Source organism: Anser brachyrhynchus (assembly GCF_964034855.1).
Source record: "Anser brachyrhynchus genome assembly, chromosome: 3".
In the NCBI taxonomy this organism is placed as follows: Eukaryota; Metazoa; Chordata; class Aves; order Anseriformes; family Anatidae; genus Anser; species Anser brachyrhynchus.
Genome location: NC_137696.1, coordinates 30,782,281 through 30,803,011, shown reverse-complemented (window position 1 = coordinate 30,803,011; position 20,731 = coordinate 30,782,281). Strand labels below are relative to the sequence as shown.

Here is a 20,731-nt window from a genome sequence, read left to right as displayed (position 1 = left end):
ATTGTTCAGCTGTACTTAAAACAGGAAAAGGATTAATAAGTTAAGTTTTATATATATAAAATGCATGCCATTAAATATTTGAATCACAACAGTATTTAGAAGGCACCACACTTCATTTTAGGAAGGTTTTAGGAAGATGATCCTACCTCTGTAGGTTGACTGGAAGACAGTTTATCTTCATCTGTCTGTGTGGGCATTTTCAGGCCACCATATTTCTTCCAATAAATCCAGCAAGATGCACACAATCTACACTGCATATTTGGAGGACCCCAAGAATACCATTGGTGAGACTGTGGAGCTAAGGATGAAAAAAACAGCACAGCTAAATTGGTGCATGATACATTCAGTATTGTGTATTCAAATGCTGTAATAAATGGCATTCCTTAAGAGCAGTATCTAGATAAATATTTAATCTATTTGACATAGAGAAAAGGAGAACATTATTTATTTTTAAAGGAGAACATTATTTATTTTTAAAGCACCTCAAAAGTCAACTCCAAATCAAAACTTTGGAATACTTCACTGTTTACTTTCAAACCATGGACTCTATATCACCAGGAAAAGATTTTCTTCCAAGGGTTTTCAAAACAAAAAAAACAAAAAACTCGCTTCCACCCCACCCCCAAATTTCTAAACTTAACCTGGAAGACAGGATTGTTAGAGTGCTTGCTACTTATTAGAACTGCTTATGATCTGTGGTTTTTTTCCACCCAAGTTATGCAAAGTGAGTACTTTTAAGTCAAGATCCTTTATAAGAAAAGGGCAAGCACATCTCCTACTGACTTTTGATGCATGCCTACCTTTACCTTGTGCAAGTGGAGTCTCAGCTGGAAACACTAATTTAGCCTTTCATCAGAAAATTATTCTTTAAAAAAATATAGTTTGAAAAACAATAGATATATATAACTGGAACTTTCTATATAAAAAAATATCATTTTAGTTTAATTGCTGTTTAAGACACAGGGAGCCATCTCAATAAGTAAAGAACATTTATATGGTAGGACTTTTCACTTTGTTCCAGTTCTGGGTTTTATTACAGCTTCTCTCACATAATCTATGTCAGAGGTTGCTATTTCAAGATGGGTTCAAGAGGTTGCTATTTCAAGATGACCAGCCAGAACCATCATAAATGCACAAAATACTAGGAAAATACTAGGGAAAAAAAATCAACCCCACCCTACTCAGTAACAGCTAAGCCAAAACAACAAAAAAATTAAAAACTAATTTTAAGGACAAATAAAAATAAATTAGAGTTTAGAATCCAAAAGGTAAAGGAATAACATATAACTTCCATAATATTATACTACTTTATCATTCCATACTTCCTAAATTGTTAAAGAAAAAAATCATAAAGCATATTTTAAAACTGATCCTTTATTAAGTTAGAACTGCATTCAGTAAGTTAAAGTTATTTCTGGCACACAATTCATCAAAAATTATCCCCTCTTTATAGCTTGCAAACAGAAGTACATACATTTGTTTTTAAGAGTATATTTTGATTAGCCCCAAGTCCCAAATCATTCAGAAACTAGACAAAAAAATTACTTACTATAGCAACTTTCACAAGCCCGACCTATTACTGAGGCCTGTGTCTGGTAAGAGGCTCCCATTGCTCCATTGACTGCAGCAGGTTTCCCATTATTGCTGGATATTTGATTGGGATTTGGTTTATTGCTTTAAAAAAAAAAAAGTCATCTTTCAGAAGTGATTTTACTAACCAGCTAATCAACATGAAAACAATTTAATTCTGGAATTCTGATGTGTGGTGACAACATCTATAAAAATTACTCTAACCACAAGACTAACTTTTATGCTTCTCCAACATTTTCAACACAGACTTGTTACATAAAGAGCTGCTTCAATATTCAAATTTACAATATTAGTAAAATGATACTGCATGGTCAAAACTGCTTGGCAGGCTACTAAAGACTACGTGAGTCTCAGGGTCAAGCACTGAAAGAAGCCTGACACAGCACAGAATTTAAGAAGGGAGTTCCAGATCCCCTTTGCAAGGATTTACATGGTGAGGCTGGGCTTTGGGTGAAGTCTAACACATAAGAGTAGTAATGTTGCCTGTAATACTATAAAGCTGTCCACACTAGTAGAGGGCCTGCTGCCTTGTAACTCAAGCAGAAGTACATACCTTCCCATTAACTGCAGTAATTGCCTGTGTCCTTCCTATAACACTGGCAAAGATCACCCATGTATCAGGATCATCTGCTCGGTTTGTACACCAAACCATTCATTTTGAGAAAGCTGAAGAACTGTTCTTGGATTATTTTTTATTTTTTTTTACGTTATATTATGATTATTTTACCTACTAATGTTTCAGTGAGGTAGGATGTCACAGGTGAGTTAATTTGGAGAGAACACAGTCCACACCAGGTTGAGTACAGTATTCCCAAAGATCCAACTTTGTTGGTGTTATTTAACTCTGACAAGCTGTACTACACAATACAATGCAAGGCTAGATTCAATAATTCATAAGATGATTATTCACTACTTAAGGTAGCCTAAAATATATACAAGATTAGCTAAAATGACTAACTAGAGAGGAAAAGAAAACAACAACAAAACTATCTTCCAGTATCTAAAGGGGGCCTACAGGAAAGCTGGGGAGGGACTCTTGGTCAGGGAGTGAGTGTAGTGACAGGACAAGCGGGAATGGCTTTAAACTAAAAGGGTGTGGGTTTAGATTAGATATTAGGAAAACATTGTTACTAGGAGGGTGGTGAGGCACTGCAACAGGTTGCCCTGAGATGCTGTTGATGCCCCATCTCTGGAAGTTTTCAAGACAAGGCCGGACAGGGCTCTGAGCAACCTGGTCTGGGGGAAGGTGTCTCTGCCCATGGCAGGGGGGTTGGAACTGGATGAACAGGTCCCTTCCAAACAGAACCATTCTATGATGACCTGCATAAGGTATCCTTGCTTCTTCACCACTCCTCTGTGGTGTACAAGAATCTTTTGCTATATCAAGTCTCTACTCCAAATGCCAGCAAATCTACCTCCTGCCTTCTCTTTTCCACTACATCCAGTGAGAGACTCTTCCTTTCCAACTGGCAGATGCTCTTTGTCAAGTGCCTTCCAAGATACTCAAGAGAAGTATCCTGGGCTAGGGGTACAAGAGAAGGGATCAAGTGACCATTAAGTCTCTTACCTTATGATCTGTGTTGCTTAGTTACCTTCCAGAGCAACCATGAATTGAAAAGGGACTTTCTGGTTATTGAGGACAGAACTTTGCTTTTAAATGAAATACCTTATGACCAAGATCAAAAAGGTATTCAACTCTAAGAATCAACTCCACTCAGACTTCAAATACAATAAATCAGCCTTCAGATAGTGTTAGCAATCCATTTGCCAACGAGCGCCCTAGGTTGCACACTTATCAAAGACTTAAGAATTCCTCCTTTCTTATCACTGACTATGCATTTTGTCGACACAGAGAAAAAAAATGGTAGTAAGGCAAAACGATGGCAAACCCCCCTGTAATTCAGAACAGGTTCTGTCAAACAATACCACCAATCCGTAACGATTTTCCTAAAGCAGCCATTTCCACGAGAGAGTCAGTGAACACTCATAACAGAGTTTTCAGCATACAGCTCTCGCCTATGATGCCGAGGATTATCCGTATCACAAAATTAACATTTTTTTTTTTAGAACATGCCATTTGTTAGAGACTTGACTTGTAAAACTCATGTTTCTTTACAGATGAGGTTAAAAGACTGAATTTAACAGTCTGTTTGTATTAAATCTGTTTAAGAGAGAACAGTCTGTATGAAATACATAAATTAACGTTTATTGTATCCAACTTATACCAGTAATCAGGAAGGCAAAATGGATTTTTTGAAGTATTTCATTTGGTATTCTAGTCTCCTGTTATATAAATACCTGTACCAATGGGTAAATCCACATATATGTGTACTTGATATAGACACAGAAAGCTTAAAAAGAATGTTACCTGTAATCCTTTCTTCTCTTACTGTAATCTTGAAGAAATTAGATTATATCTTGTTTCTATCAACTACACATTAAGAAAAACAAATCTAGAATCAAGTTTAAATCTAAGGAACTAGAATAAAAATCTCTCAGAAGAAAACAGATTTCATTAATAAGACCTAATCAAAGGCATAAGAGTTTGGGCTGTGTACTACCTTTAATTTACAGCCAGAACATCTTGCCTCTAAGCTCAAGAACAAAGGATATCAACAACTTAAAACTGTAACCAAAATGGGTATCTGATTTTATGTAACTACATTAACATCAGCTTTCATTTTGAAATACTGCATTTGCACAAATATGAAATGTTGTGCTACAGAGATTCTGAAGCAATTACTCCAGAAAAACTGCTTTTAAACAAGGCTCTCCTCGCTTTTGAGCAGTTCATGTAGCATCTGATCAACTTCTCACCTTTCCAGAACAGACAGTTTGAAGGTCAAAGCCAACGGGCTGAATTAAGTACAAAGTTTTCACTTATGACAAAGATTTGCAGCATTTTCTGATTATACTTCTGTATGTATATATTGTCTGTATAAAAATACTAAAAAACTAAGTATTAAGAGAATGACTATGAAAATACCATGCATGTTGCTGCATGTCACCATTTTACTCGTATATTATTCAAAAAATGACTTTATTATTATACTCACTAGGTGGGGATGTATACTTGTTTCAATTTACTTTCTGCTTCAGCCGCTTTCAGACGTTTCTAGTTGAAAAATTAACACATTAAAATATTTTATTATCTTCAAGTATATAATTTCATAAAAATGCATACAATCCATCCTTAAATTATTTGCATATTATTTGGTGATTCCACAAGAGCCTCCAAAAGAAGTACAGAAATCTACAAGATGAAAACCATAGAAAACCAGAGCTGTCTATTTTTATTATTGGTTTGAAATGATAATATACTGTCCTCCCCAGTAAAACTTGCAAGCCTCAGTATATGACAAGACTGTAAAAACAGCTACTACAAAACAATTACTACTACAATTTATATAAATCGCATCTAAATAAACATGTATGACATAGTGGCTAACCCTCATCACAGAATAAGTAGAAAATAAGTAAGAAATTGCACACAATGAGTTCCTCATCCGTCAAGTAATTCAGTACTTTTTGTGTGCTTTGTTAAACTTACGGCTAGTATCTTATAAGTAGTATAAGGAAATGGAACAGGAAAGTCTACTGACTGTTAGAAGCAACTAAACACCTGCTTCCGCTAAGTTAAAATTCTCTGAAGAACACAGCAGTAGCAGGAGAGCTGCACTACTACTGAGATATTCTTTGAATGTACTAAGTTATGACTTTCTTCATATTTGCAACAAACTCAGAACAAGTTGCAACCAAGGCAGTATTGCTACATTAAACTTGAGGTGGTATTGCCAACTTACTTAAGTCAGTGTTGCTCAGTATGATCTTAAAACTTTTGCATATGAAAGTTACCCATGACACATTGCCAGGAAACTTATTAAAGAATACTCTGTAGAGAATAATTTTCTTTTGGATGTTTCAACCTCACACTTTGAAACAACAATAGCATAAAAACCTTGAAAGTTAACAGAAGACACTTCAGTGTAGTTGTAAGCCATGAGTTACATGTCACTGTTTCTTGGGTAAAAACTGGAGTCCTTTGATTTCAGGAAGGGTTTTGCTACTCTGCATCTTTACTCTCCATCATATCACGCAGTAACCAAACTGCAGGTGCCAGAGAACAGTGGGAGATTCAAGATGATACAAATAATCATGACAATTTTCGCAGCACTGGCACAAGAAATAGAGTTCAGCTGTCTAATGGTTATTTGCCTCCAAATAAAATATCAAGAAAAAATAATATTTTCCCACTCTTCCTGTATTCAGGATATTACTTCTGTTCACTTGGAAAACAAAAGGAAAAGAAGGGTTTGAAACAATGTCTTTTTTATTACAGGAAAAAAAAGAAGACACTGATATCCAGCAATAATAAATCGTTATCTCCCTGCCTCCCAAGACTCCCCCTTTCTTTTCCAGGTGTTCAAGTATCAATTTGTTTCTCCTACTACTTTCATTCTCTGCTGAACTCCTATTTTTTGATATCCAATCTTGGCAAGGTTTAAAATTCGGAAAAATATTTCTCACCTTCAGAAAATTATCATCAAAAGACTCTGCTCTGGGAGTCTTTTCCCAGAATCATGATCTGAGGCACAGGGTTTATCAGCTTTTCTGGCTGAGTAGCCTGAGTAAGCTTCCTCATATACACCACTGCTCTTTTCCATTTCAGAAAGTTGCCTTTGTGCCATCCATCACCATAACTCTCATTTGCAAAAACTGTGTCTTCAAGGAGCAATCTGTGACTATAAATAACTCTCATTTGCAAAAACTGTGTCTTCAAGGAGCAATCTGAGACTATAAATAGACTCTTAAGTAGTCTGTGCCACCATGCCTTAATTCTTATTCAACAGGAGAGTCCTCTTCCATTTACTTTGAAGATGGGCTTTTTTTCTAACAGGTTTTTTCCTGTTCACAGATGCCAAGCTGTATTTGCAGATACAGAAGTGACTTCCTCTGATACGTCTGATGCAGTTCCAGTTTTTAGCCTGCCCCAACCAAGCTCAGCAACCCTGCATTACCTTCAACAGGCAGAAATACAAACATTGTATGATCTGCCTCTGTAGGTCAGTTTTTGCAAAAATGAGAAGAAAGAACAGCAACAGCATGTTCCAAGTCTCATACACTGGCAGTTTTTAGTCTGAGCACATTTTTTTCTTTATAGCCCCAGCAGAAAAGCTATCCTCTCAAGAGCAACCTCTTTCTTAAAAGCTTCGGGTCACTGGCTTTCCACAACTGTCTTATCGCTTCATATTATATTCAACTATATATAATCTGTTTGCAAACAGAAAAAGCATGTGAGACTGCAGGTCCGCAGCTAACATGCATTCCACGAAGTTCGTAACAAACAGGTCCCATTGTACAAAGAAAAAGTATTAAGGGTAATAAATCACTAGAACAATGTAAAAAGAAAAGAGAATTTTTTCTAATTTTTTTTTTTTTTTTAAATTCTGATGTTACACAGTAAGTATTTCAAACAAGTCATGCAGCATGCGTTATAGGGAGGTCAACCTAAACTATCCCAGCTTCTCATCTGGGCTGTACTACTTTTAAATCAACTGCCTCTGAAATCAAACAGTAAATTTTTTCCAGGAACTTTTGTTATGAATATCAGCTGATAACTATCCTGAGGAATGACCATTTTCCTATGTTAGTAGCATCTTCAACAAGAGAAATAAATAAATGAGAGGGAAATGTAATGTTGTTGTGCTACAACATCGAAGTTATCCTTACACATGTTCTCCCTTTTTCTGTTGAAAAGTCTTACTACACATCTTTTGTATTGAACCAGACTTTTAAGAAGAAAACAAGGAACGTGAAAACATTTCATTGAGTGGAACAAGTCATCTGACCTTCCAGAGACACTATATAATGAAAGTGATGTATCACCAATATTTATTACTGAAGGCCTGAATTAGTTTTGCTAGACAGGTTCAGTACAGACAGAGGACTTCAGTGTAACTATTTCCAGTGAGCAATCCTGGAGACTCCTGGAGTGCACTGAGGACAACTTCCTCGTCCAGGTATTAGACAAACCAACCAGAAGAGACTGACTTGAAGGGAACATGCCCTGAAGGTGGCAGCGATATCTCCATCACCATTAAATCATTGCATTTAGATACCAAACAAGAACAATATTTCACAGCACTTACGACGTGGAAAACTTTCGTATGCCTGACATAAACCAGCTAATTCACACAAAGAAATAAACAGATAGTTAAAGGGCAAATTTTCAAGTTAAATCACATTGATACAGAATTTGAAGTCTGTATTTTATGTGTGTATAAAACTCAAGAATGTACATCAACATTTTCTTTCCCCATTCCTCAAAGCTGTTCTCTCTCTCAAAGATGATATTTAGAAAACAATGACTCCAGAATTGCCACTTTCTTACTGAACATATTTTCTCCCTGAAATGCATTCAATCATCACAGCTTGTTCTGGTGGTGGAGGGGACGACAATGAGAACAACAAAACCACCCTACAGATATAACTTTTACTGAACTGTATTATTTTTACCATTCCAGAACAATCTAAACAATGTCAGGACAAAGTTCTGATCAGGAAGGATTACAGAAATGTTAACCTGCACAGAAATGCAGTATTCAGCCTACGCTGTTTTTGTTTTTGATGATCACGCATGACCTTGAAAAGACCATGTCTAGAACATTAAATCCTGTGGTATAATGCCATGGTCTGAGTTAGGATGTTACAACTTTATTTAGTTACAAGTAAGGCTGACTTTTATAAGAGCACTCAGGCTGTTGATGACCATAAATTCTTTTGCGTTTTATGTTTTTCCTGCACGTGAATCTAAAAACCTCATCCTATGAAATGGTACACAAACTCAGCACATCACACATCTCAACTGTTGTAGCAACAGAATCATAACGAAGCCCCACAGAACTTTAGAAAAGGAGTCTCAGAGCATTATGCCAACAACTCCAGAACAAGTATTTCAGAAAAATTTCACAGGAAACAAAAATCAGTCTCCAAGCAACCTAAGAGTGTTAACAGAAGTCAATTTTCAGTTCAATTTATCCTTACTCCAAGGCTTTTGGTCTCAATAAAATCTTTTTATCTGATTCTTCAAGATCCTCTGTTACCTGTTCCTCAAGAGCTGGGGAACAGCACAGCAAATCTTTGCTGACAACATCTTTTTAAGATATACAGTGCAAAAAAAAAAAAAAGTGCTAAAAAGTGAAATGAATGGAGACAAACTGAAAAAAACAAGCTGGAATACAGAGCAAGTTATTTTGTCTTTGTATTATCCATACAACTAAAAGATTCTAGTGATAATTCAAAACTCTACTATGTGGTAAAAGACTTTTTTCTTTATTTTCATACCCCTAAAACACCCAAACAAACACAAAATAAAACAAAAAGCCACCAAACCACAGAACAAGCTGAAGTGATCAGCTTTCTGACACGCTATAACAAAGAAGCCTGGAATGCCTCCAAACACGCATCTAACAATACAGCTGTCATCGTTAGAGCGTAAAATTTATTTTCAACATGCTGTACTTAACATTGCTACTAATTATCCAAGTAAATGAGCTACAAACTAAAACGTTAAATCATAAATTACACTGGAGTATTTTAAAATATTTTTAGTATCTAAATCAAGGAGTAAATGTATAAATAGTGCAATATATAAAAATTACTAACACTCAAGTTTTGCCTAAACCTTCTTCAAGTGAGTATCCAGTATTATCTTACAATGTTTGTGCTCCAGAGGGACTCAAACATTCATTTAGAAGGATGAACACGTTCACTCTGTGCACTCAACTTTGTTTTCAAATCTTGGTAATGCCAACGTAATGTCTTAGCATGGAGCATCAACAAAACGTTCATAACATTAGAAGCCACATTTAACATGATGTGTTTTTCCTTTTTCTTCAGGCCCATATGCAGCTTCACAGCCCAGAGAATCCGCTCTGTAGCCCACTTCCTTTTTCCGCAACACAGCAAAAACCAGAAATCACATTGCTACAAGTCAGCATACAATCCAAATGGCTTAAAAAGCTATTCACAGCTATATGGTGTACAACTGGCATCCTAGGATTTGGCAATACATCCTGTGAACAGCACAAAAACACTACTCTGCAGCCTAAACTATTACCATACACCTCCCACTACATTTCTTTTCAAGAACACAATTTTTTATTCCTTAACAAGCTGAGATTTTTTTGTTGTTATTTAGATAAGAGCATGGCAGACTTGTTTATGGTGAAATAGCCTTTAAATTACCTGCTGCACATATCTGTCAGTAGTTTTCCACATGTAATAATATTCAATGATACTAGTCAGCGACTTCCATGGGAGCTGAAAAACATTTGTTACAAATTAAAGTGGAAGTATACAAGTAAAGAAATAGCAGCGTTCACATTTTATTAAACACATGTTAAAACTATGTGTAGTTGATACACAATTCTTAAAATGTGCATGCATTAAATACCCACATTGGAATCTATATGCATATAAATGTATACACCACTAATAATACACTTTCTTTAATATAAATAAAATTTAATATATTTTATATATTTAATATATATTATATATTTATATATTTAATATATTTTATATCTTTAATATAAATAATCTTTCTTTATAATTAACAAAGATTCAGAATCCCAGCAGTATTGCACATCAAAGCTAAACGTAATTTGTTTAATTTAAGTGTTATGGTTAGACTAACTGATCAAACCAGAATCCAGTGCATCAGGAAACACAGAAAGTAGTTATCAACTCTATTGTAAAGTGCCTCAGATAGACATCATCAAACAACATCAGAACTAAAATTTATCATCTTTACAAGACTGTGTTCAAGTCTCGTAATAGTTTTGCTCTTACAAAATACACTGGTTATAGTACTTAATTCACATTTTTTTCAAGTCCCATAACAACATAGCTGCTCATATAATACTGATGGTTTTGCATAAAGCTCTGCATACTCAACCACTAAACACCGAACAAAAGGATGCAAGGAACAAATGCGACTTTAAGCAATAAGAGTGATACTGACACGAAGTATTTTACAGAAGTCTCTGCACAAGCTCAGAGCAACTGAATATTATTACCTTGATAACAATTTTGGTTGCACACGTTCGACAGTAAATCAAAAATGTGTAAAACTAGAATCGTAACCTAAGTTTACAGGAGAAAATTAAGCATAGCAGCCACTTGTAATTACTACTGAATTATCTATTATATCTCTACAATAAGAATTAGTAGTTCTCATACAGGATTCATGGAATTTTCTTCATAACTTGGAGACACATTACTGTTTTATACATGGTATTTTATGGAAGCATGCATTAATACTAATGTTCATAGCTCTCCAGAGATAAGCATCATTTTTCAGGAAATCCCAGAAAATCCAGGTGTGGAAACTTCTTTGCAATCTTACTCCACTTAGGGATTTTCTCTACGTACTGAGCCAAAAGAGCAGGTTCCTGAACCTTTGATCAAGTTCTTAAAAGCAACAGAAGAAAAAATATATCAAGCTGCCTCTGCCAGCATGCAGGTGCTCACAGCCAGTTTTATGCTCTGCTTGCTTGCAGACACTTGGAGACACTGAGTTTGGCTCCATCTCTGCCTGTCATGAGCTGGGATTCAGGTCCAGACTCAGCTGTGCCCAATCCCTGGTCCAAACAATAGCAGCGTTGTCTATTTGCTTTTAACTAACAAATGCATAAATTGATGTTGTGGTAAATAGCAACACAATTCAGTTTGTTAAAATTCTTTTACTTTCTCAGGTAATGATGCCGCACAAGAAATCTGCTCAAGTAAAGGCCAGTGACTAGTGCATGCATTTGGTGCTTCTCAGTCTGCACGTCCATGTACTTCTTGACACCCAGATGAAACTGTCACCCTAACTACCTGTCATTATCAGCTAGTCCTTTTTAACTTCTCCATATTTACTCTCCTTCCTCAACACTTATCCTATCATCACATTTGTGCCGCAGACTGTTCACCAGTACTCCAGAAAATACTTCCATCTGTCTGTTTTAACTATGACACTGGTATGTCTGTTAACTCCATAGGTAACTACAATTAATGAAAGATAATTAAGGTGGTTGGACTGGATAACCATAATCTTTTTTACACTGAGTAATAACTCAGAAAACATGTTTAACACACAGATTTTTGTATTCTGTTTACTTGCACACCTAAATGACAAAACGCTGTAGAGGCACATGAATTGTCCTGAAGTTGCTCTTAACTGCCACAGAAACTGTGAGCAGATACTGAGTAACTTAACTCCCATTATCAGGTTTTATTAAACACTAATTGAAAGAAATGAAAATGACCTTCTACATGACATTTTTGTAGGAGAAAACCAGCAACAAGATGACAGCAAAACAAAAACAGGGAAACGGAATTTTCCATTTCTTTGTTTTTCTGCAGGGTAAAAATGGACTACTCCGATCAGACCAGCATGAAAAACCTAGGATTTAAATTATTTTAAAACGAACATGTTAACTTTAAAGCTTATTTCCATGCTTTTCTGATACTAGAATCTAGCTCCTGTTTTATATGAACAGTTTGAGTTTGATCCCCAAAGTGTTTCCTGTGGTATTTGAGACATGAAAGTTATAAGTTCGTGAAAAATTGTGATAATGAAAAACTAAGAATTAACAAGCATAACAGCTGTCTCTTACCATTAGGAAAATAGTTATGTTTACAGAATATAAAACATTCACTCTTCTCCCACTTTACTACCCTGGGATGTGAAGTAATTCAAGTAAATTCAATTAAATTTAAAAGTTTAGGTTGATTAGGATTTAAATAGCTCCTTAAAGACAGCAGAATCTCAGCAAATGAACTGCTTTAACAGTTGATGAGTCAACAGCAGATGAATATGATTATTCAAACGCTAGACGGTAATTTAATAACAAATGAGCTTCTCCTGACTATTAAAAAATGGTAAACTCCTTTGCACCACTTAATTTATAATAATTATCTTGCTTACTAATATTTAATGTTTAAAGCTTAAAGCTTGAGCTGCACATTGAATGTCAGAGTGCTAGTTCTTACTAATTGCTGGGAAAGTAAATGAGCCTGTCCTTTAGAGAACTGTAATATAAGGGCTGCAACTGCAGCTGCTGTGTCTTGCAAATCTGGGCCGATTCAGAAGACAACTCCTCTGGCACATAATGACTCAGGCGGGTATTGCACAACCCTTCTGCTTCAGCATAGCGCTACCAGTCTTTCTGCTACACGCTGTGGCAGTCTTGCCTGTGCAGTGGCACCGCGGCACTGACTGTTTAGGTTCTAATTTAATATCTGACAGCATAGGATTAGATACAAAATGGACGCTTAAAGAAATTAGCACATACGCTAGCAGTGCATTAGCTCCTTTTTTCAAGCTTTATCAACACATATAGAAGTAACTTAGGAGGGATGATACCTGGTAACAGATAAATGTATTCTCGTCGGTAATTACTGCTAAGCACTAAAAATTTCCATCTACCTCAGCGTGCAGAAACTTCTCATATATCCGTGACCTAAATCTTGAAGGACCATTTTAGATGATTACTTAAAAGTAAATGCTTGTTTTTAAACCTCTACTGCTTTAGAATACTACACAGCAAGTGAGAATACATAACTTTTACTTGGAGAAATTCAGTTCTCACACAAGATTACATAATTAATACAATTGAGAGCTTCCAAATTGCATAGAATTATATCAAGATTGTACGCACTGTTACCAATACCATATAAACTGATAAGTAAAACAGATATTCTTCTAATGTTTTAAAAATGACACACTATTTTTTCCGAAGGCTAAAAAACAGTGACTAAGGCTGGACAACACTCCTGGTTTAGCTAAAAGTGACTGTAAGTGATTACTGCCCTATATCCATTTCTGCTGTACTCTGACTCAACATTAATGTGTCCTTCACAGGCTGTGCAACCCCATCTCTAGATCTCTTTCATTCTCGTAGGAGGGCATGGGAAAAAAGGACTTATGTTTTGGGGAGGAAAATTCACTGATAAAGGAAGGCTATCAGGAGTCTACCTGAGATAAAACTGAACATTTTAAAGAGCTTCTAGTGAACGTACTTGAATATCTGGCATTTGAACATTAAAACACAAAAGCTATTTCTGCAATGCATCAATTTAATGTATGAGTATCAACAGAATTTAACTACATGCAACATCTCACAATTATACAAAAAAAAAATTACATAAATACCAGAGACAAGGCTTAGATTTACTTGGTCACAAGCTGTATTAGAACTCAACTTGTAAAAGTCTATAAAATACTCCTTTCTGGTCATATTTTCTGGAATGTGAGAGCTATTTTGTCCATGATACAATTTTCAACTTCACACAATGAACTCGTTGCATTGAACATTTTCTCCCTTAGGAATCTCAGAATTAAGCACACATATATAATACACCTGTTAAAATGTCAATTCTTCAGAAAAAACAATGGCCTTCCCTTCCCACATTCATTCAATTATCTGTTTCATTTCAGAACTGTGAAAGTGAAGATAAGACAGCTAAGCTCAGCGCCAAGCCTACTCCCACCCTCCCCACACACTTTCTTGGAAGGACTTCTACATTGTACCACATAGTTCTCCCTTCCTCTTACAAAGATTATTAGTAACATCTGCAAAGAAAAAAAAAACTCTGAACTCTCGGAGTCAGGCAGAATGAAATTGTTGTGAAAATGTTTCAATCAACTTCAGTCTTAAGTAATGAAATTGTTCTGGCTCATATCCTAACCTTTTCACAAAGCCCAACTTGAAAAATTTAGAATGACAGAGGAAATATTTTTCATTGAAAGCAAGGAGGTTCTGCAGGAAGCATGCAAGAAAAAAATTGTAAACAAATAACTAGCAATTTCAGCAGTCTCAGAACTAATTTCATTTCATTACTCTGCAGAAGAATTCAGCAAATTAAAGCTTTGCTGTCCTATGGCCTGACACTTCAGTACCAAAAACTGTAGTTAGAAGGTATTGGAAAACATTTGCTTCATCTTTCAGAAGTGCCAAAATATCTAATACGTCAAAATAACTCACTGCAGTGCACTTTATAAGCTATTTGAATATGAATTTCTCTCTACTAATCAAAGAAGGAAATCCCAGAGTTTCGGAAAACACTCAGGGGAGTCAGGCATGTAGCTGACAATCAATTCCACTGAAAATTGTGGAGAAGCTTCTGGAGCTTTTCCAGGTCTTTGTAAACATCCTGATCAAAACACCTTTGCATATGAGATGTCCTACCTGGTAGTAAACCACTGAACAGGTTACCTTCTGCCAACGTCTTTCCAAAGAATTGCACTAAATAAGAAAGAATATTGACTCATCTGTATAAAATGTACATGCATGTTACTTACATGTATCAACTACACAAATTTCTCCTCTAGCTAATCTTCCAAACCTACAGAAAGTAATTATGCTCACCCATGCAAAAACATGTTAGCAAAGAAGTACTCTACTTCAGTACTTACAAAGTCTTGTCGAATGTCATTGAAGTCCTTCCCGTACTTTTCCAATGCCTCTTCAAATAAACTAGCTTCTGATGCTGACCATTCTTCCATTTCGTCTCTACACAAGACAGGCCCTCCAAGTGGCACTAGAACACTGATGGCACTGCTCAAATCATAGTTGTGTTTATGCAATGTATCCATTGCATGAAACTAATGTGGAGAAGGAGAGAGTAAAAAAGCTCGTTTAATTAGACAGCAGTCCACTTCAATTAACACAAATTCAGTGTATTATTTTCTGTACACCATACAATAAACCTTAACTAATGCTAAATTTAGAATCTGTCTTTATTATCACAGATCTCCCGCTGTGGAATGCAAGGAAAATAAATTGTTTATTACTTAATTTGGGAAAGGAAATGCCTTAATGAAATGCTTACTAAAAATGACATTAGTCAATTAGTTCCTGTACATTACCAGCAAACATTTCTAGAGAATCTTTAGCTGGTAGAAATTGGTTTCAAGTAACCCAATAGTGACAGTGACGTACACTGACTGAGGGACAATTTTAATTAACTTCTAAATAGTAACTGAACAGTTCCTCAGAAAACATGTGCTTAATATTCTCACTGCTGGACAAAGAAGTCATTTATTTCTTTCATTATCATCACACTGAAAAAACAAGCAAGTTTTTCCCCTTGATAAACTCTAGAGATGGATAAATCATTTTTTTGTTGTTTACTTCACCTTCCTTTAAAAAAGTGAAAAAGAGCAAACAGGTTATAGCATTCTTCACTTTAAAAGTAACGCTGGATACTCACAAGTGATAGGGAACATGAAAAGTAATCAACTACATCACAGATCCACCCGTAGGGAAGATGAGCAACATGCAAGAAGTTTTTCTGACTCAGTGTCCCAAAAGCCCATCACCACAATCTTAAATCATTGTGCTGAAGGAGGTATTAGATGTATAAAGTGCAATACTGTGTGTGACTGCATAACATCAGCCTCCCACATGTTGGTCCCACCATAGTGATGAGCTGTAAGGGCAGCATGCAGTCTCTCTCACACAGTCCTAAACTCATGACACCTAGAACAGTCTTGCACTATGTGTCAGTGTAACACTTACATAGTAATTCCAGTTGAGCTTCTGCATACAAAATGTACTGCAAATAATGGTTTCTCCTTATTGTTTTTGGCTATCTCCTATGAGTAGGCTAAGTCTTTCTCCAGCTTTCAATATACCTCTTTGAAAGCTATCAGGGACAAGATTCTTGAACTGTTTCATCTGCAAGAAGTAATGTCACTGTTATCCTACAATAAGTCACTTTACTTATGGTTCAAGCCAAATTTACCAGCCTTGAGAATAAGCCATTGTTAACATGAAGTATTCTAATACGGAAATAGTCACGTAACATCCAAAAGCCACAATCTTCAGATTAGGGAATGCAAAATTAAGTTATGGATTTATGGCTTTTCATGTAAGCAATGAATAAAGCAAACCTAAAGATTGAACTCAGTTTATGTTACCAAGTTTTAAATCTTTATTTAAATTGTAGCCCTCATGGAAAAACAGTTCTGCACATTTTCCAAGCAGCTGCTGTATCTAGATCTATTCACTGACATCAATTTTCTTAAAAATGACAATGGAAGTGAATAAATCAGGACCTTGCTCTTGCTTTACATTCATTTTTCCGTCTATAATAAACAACTGATTCCGTAAAGCTTTTTTCTGGTGATATTATGAAGAAAAAAAAAAGGGGGGGGGGATTGACAGAGAACTCTGTGGTAAACAAGCGTCTTCACTAAACTGCTCAGTGACAAAAAACCACTGACAAGTTCCCACAGTAACACTCTTTGCCTTCTGCAGGTTTGTCAGCCCCCACCTTCAGTCAGATTCCCACACTGCCAAGAGTAAGCTGTGCCAGCAAAAGCAGAAGCAGCACAAAGACATTGCTAGCGCCCAAGACAAAGTCCTGGAGTATCTCCTTTTCATCTGCTTTATCCAAGAAATCAAGGACTGTAAGAAACAACTGATGGGAACACATACCTAAGGCTGGGGCGAACTGTCAGCCAGTGCCCCTCCCAGATAGGACCTTGAAGAACAGAGGAAGAACCACCCTTCCCTAAGCAAGTTTGCCCGGAGCACACTGCAGCACAAATGAGGGGTCCCACCAGATGAAAGGTATTAACCACGTAGACAGAGGGAACTTCAAGTCCAAACTTAAGCAGGCAAAGAAAGAAACTATGTACTAAGCTGAAGAGGAGCAGCATAGAGCTGGGAAAAAAAAGGGAGTAGCAGGACACACTGCAAACAAGCTCTAACAGTTTCCAAAATAGATGCAATTTCAGTAGTCAGTTAAATAAACTAAACTGAACTGCCTCCAAAGAAGCACTCAAACTGGGAACTGAATATAGATAGAATAATTCAATCACTTTAGACATGTTTATCTTATGCGCTACATACACGGAAGTCTAATAAAATTCATTAAAACATTTTGCTGTTCAAAATTGAAAGAAGGAATCTGCTCACACTTTACATTTTCAAAAGACATCCAAGAACAGATTTACTTCCTTATAGTAAAGTAGCATGGGCTCTTCAGAATAAGCCCCCAGCAAGCAGCATACACCATGACTCTGTCAACCTCCTTTGCTTTAATGGCACTCGGTGTATGCACTGTGCAACATTTAGAAATTTGAAACAGGATGTCTTTCCAGTTTCCTTCTCTTCTCAGAGACCAATCTTCATTATAAAGGAAAATACTGCGTCTGAGTGTGCCAGAAGTGCAAGTTTTAGTTGTCTCACCAGTCTATCAGTAACAAAAAAACCACACATACTATTAACTAAGAAGTTAAACCCATACTGTTTCATGTCTTCTAGCAACGTTTTCTGGATGATTTGGTTGTTTCCTACCTTATCTCATTACCTTCCCCAGGTTTTCAAGATAAGGAAGACTGAAAAGTAGCCCCTCACTTGCTATTAAGATCACAGGACCTCCCTAATGCATACACCCCCCCAGAATTTACTCACATTTATAACCTGTGCTTATCAGACTGCTTACAGCCATCTCTATCTGAAACAACTCATTAGAAACACTGAAAACCCACAGACATGATGTACAGAATCCCCATTAATAACACTTCAGGTGCAAGGGTTATCCGCCGCTAAGGATACAGACAGGGTAATTTTCTCAGCATTATGCACCTACATCCCTTTCAAAGTACAAGTGAGATCCACCACAAGTTCTGCAAATGTCTGTACTAACTTTAACTGCTGCTCAAAATATGTTCCTAATTAACATGGGAAACTATGAAAGAATAACTACTAAAATGACATACATGTCTTTTCTTAACTTAGAAGGAAGTACTTTGCCAAAGAGCAAAAGAGGGTTTTAAAAAACTGAGGGGGTAGGAAAATGAGAAAGAACAGACAGACACAATAATTAAACCTGGGGTGGCTCCTCTGGTGCCTCATTATAAGATATGCCTTTCATTAAGTGTAATGGAACTTAATGGATCATTTGCAATGGAGAAACATTTATATGGCACTCAAATGTTAAATGTATCCCTTTATTAGCAGCACTGCACACGTACTTTCAAATACAAAGAAACTGCTATAAGGATGAATCTATTCTCTTAATCACTGAATACAGTAAGAAGGACAGGCATTCTGTGGGATTTAAGAGAAAATCTTCATCCAAAGGAATCTTATTAAATAAAAAATGTCAAATGGAAGAGTTGTTTGATGGAAAAACTAAAGCATTTAATGTGAAAGGAACGTCAGTAACATCATATCAGCAAGCATGAAACAGAAGAAGCAGCTTTTGAATATAGAAGAATCTCTTGAAAATTACTGAAAACCATTTTTACATTTTACCACTGCCTTCCTTTACTGCACTACAGTAGCCCAGACTAAGTTCGTTTCCTGTTTAATAGTCTTTGAGAGCACATGGTAAAATATAAGAAATTGTGTATTTCTCATCATACTAATGAATATGATTTATCTGGAATATAAGATCTGACCTACTGAGTCAGATCAGTCATCCATCTAGCCAAGTATTCTGTCCTTGTCAGCATCACAAGGAACTGTCACTTAGAGAAAATAAGCTAGCAAATCTAAGAACTTTCTAAGGTTAATTCCCATTTCTTTCACAAGCACCTGTAAGCCCTGGGAATTAGGAATGCCAGATTGTGCACTTCTCCTTGTTCTCCTTAGTATCTACTTATGGATCCATTGCCCATAATTTTTCTAACCCCTTTTTTAACCTACAAACATTGTCTCTTCCCACAAAATCTTGAGGTACTGAATTCCAGGAGCTCTCAGTTACCCACTGTGTAAGGCAGTACTTCAACTATTTTAAAGTGATCTGTTAGTTTCCTTGAGAGTCCTCTAGTTCAAATTCTCAATTATCTGATGAGTAATAGACCTACTTAAGTCTTAGCTATCATCTCCATGATTCTGTACACAAATATTTAAAAAAAATAGACACCTTCTGCTGGTGCCTTTGGAAAGACAAAATCATACTTGATTCTATGAAACAGTAAGATTTTGTTTGCACATAGTTTTCCTGGCACGCTTTTATCACTGTAGCACATCTTGTCATTTCAGCTATGAATATGCAAAGACAAAACTTTGGTCTGCAATTAAAATATTTTTAAACTTTCTCTAAAAGATGTAGGTGCTTAGATGCTTTTAAATGGTAATGGTTTTAAACTAAAAGGGGGTACATTTAAATATTAGGAAGAAATTCTGTACCATGAGCGTGGCGAGGTACCGGAACAGGTTGCCGAGAGAAGCTGTGGATGCCCCATCCCTGGAGGTGTTCAAGGCCAGGCTGGATGGGGTTTTGGCTAACCTGGTCTGGTGGGAGGTGTCCCTGACCACAGCAAGGGGGTTGGAATCAGATGGTCTTTAAGCCTTCCAACCCAAACCATTCTATGTTTCCATGATATTATAGCAACTACTTCAACAAATCAAGTAAACATCCTAAGGATATCCTAAGTAAAATGTTCTTCAAAAAGTTGCTTACAAAGTCTGATTATTTATACTCCAGAAAATTTGTAGATACAGTTATAGTAAGATATAATCTAAACAACATTTAGCTTTATTAAAATGTATTTTAAATCCCACTACTGAACTGACTGAAGCTGTGTACAATGAGTATTATCCACCCTCCCATGCAAATCATCACATGTGAAGATATATTTAAATAGATAACAAACCATTTACAGCATGACTACAAGGGCAGCCCTAGCAGGTTACAGAAAATGCACAGAATTATCTACCATATACACGAGCTTCCACGCAGGTATCTAGAGGAAAACAGACATCTGGGGGGCAGATTCTGAAGTAACAAGATACTATTGAATTCACACACACAAAGAAGTTGTAGGATTTTTAACAAACTACCTACCAGTGTGATGTCTCGGGAAGCAGCAGCTGCACTCATGTGTAAACTAGGTTGTCTGACAGAACTACTGCAGTCCAGTGCTCGAGCAAACGTGCCAACCGCACTACAACAGAGAAAGAACAAACAGTAAACGCATAAACATTTAAAAGGTTTAACCTCTTTTTTATTACCAGATTATGCCATATCCACAAAGGTGCTATTTTAAAATGTCACATTCAGATCTTTGTTAACAAAGGGTCATTTTATAAAAGCAAACCAACAAATGTAAAAATTCTGACCTTCTCCCCCC

At 36.3% G+C, this 20,731-nt stretch overlaps 1 protein-coding gene across 5 annotated transcripts in view; it reads right to left on the bottom strand.

Moving 5' to 3' along the window:
• MTA3 (metastasis associated 1 family member 3) overlaps positions 1-20,731 on the bottom strand; it is a 196,611-nt gene that overhangs the window by 113,001 nt on the left and 62,879 nt on the right. For all 5 annotated transcript variants that reach the window (XM_080586121.1, XM_080586122.1, XM_080586123.1 and 2 more), the window contains exons 8-13: positions 20,446-20,545; positions 15,056-15,244; positions 9,838-9,912; positions 4,647-4,705; positions 1,550-1,674; positions 147-298 (exon numbers count right to left, since the gene is read on the bottom strand). In XM_080586121.1, coding sequence (XP_080442247.1) covers positions 147-298; positions 1,550-1,674; positions 4,647-4,705; positions 9,838-9,912; positions 15,056-15,244; positions 20,446-20,545 — 700 coding nt within the window. The remainder of the gene's footprint in view (positions 1-146; positions 299-1,549; positions 1,675-4,646; positions 4,706-9,837; positions 9,913-15,055; positions 15,245-20,445; positions 20,546-20,731) is intronic.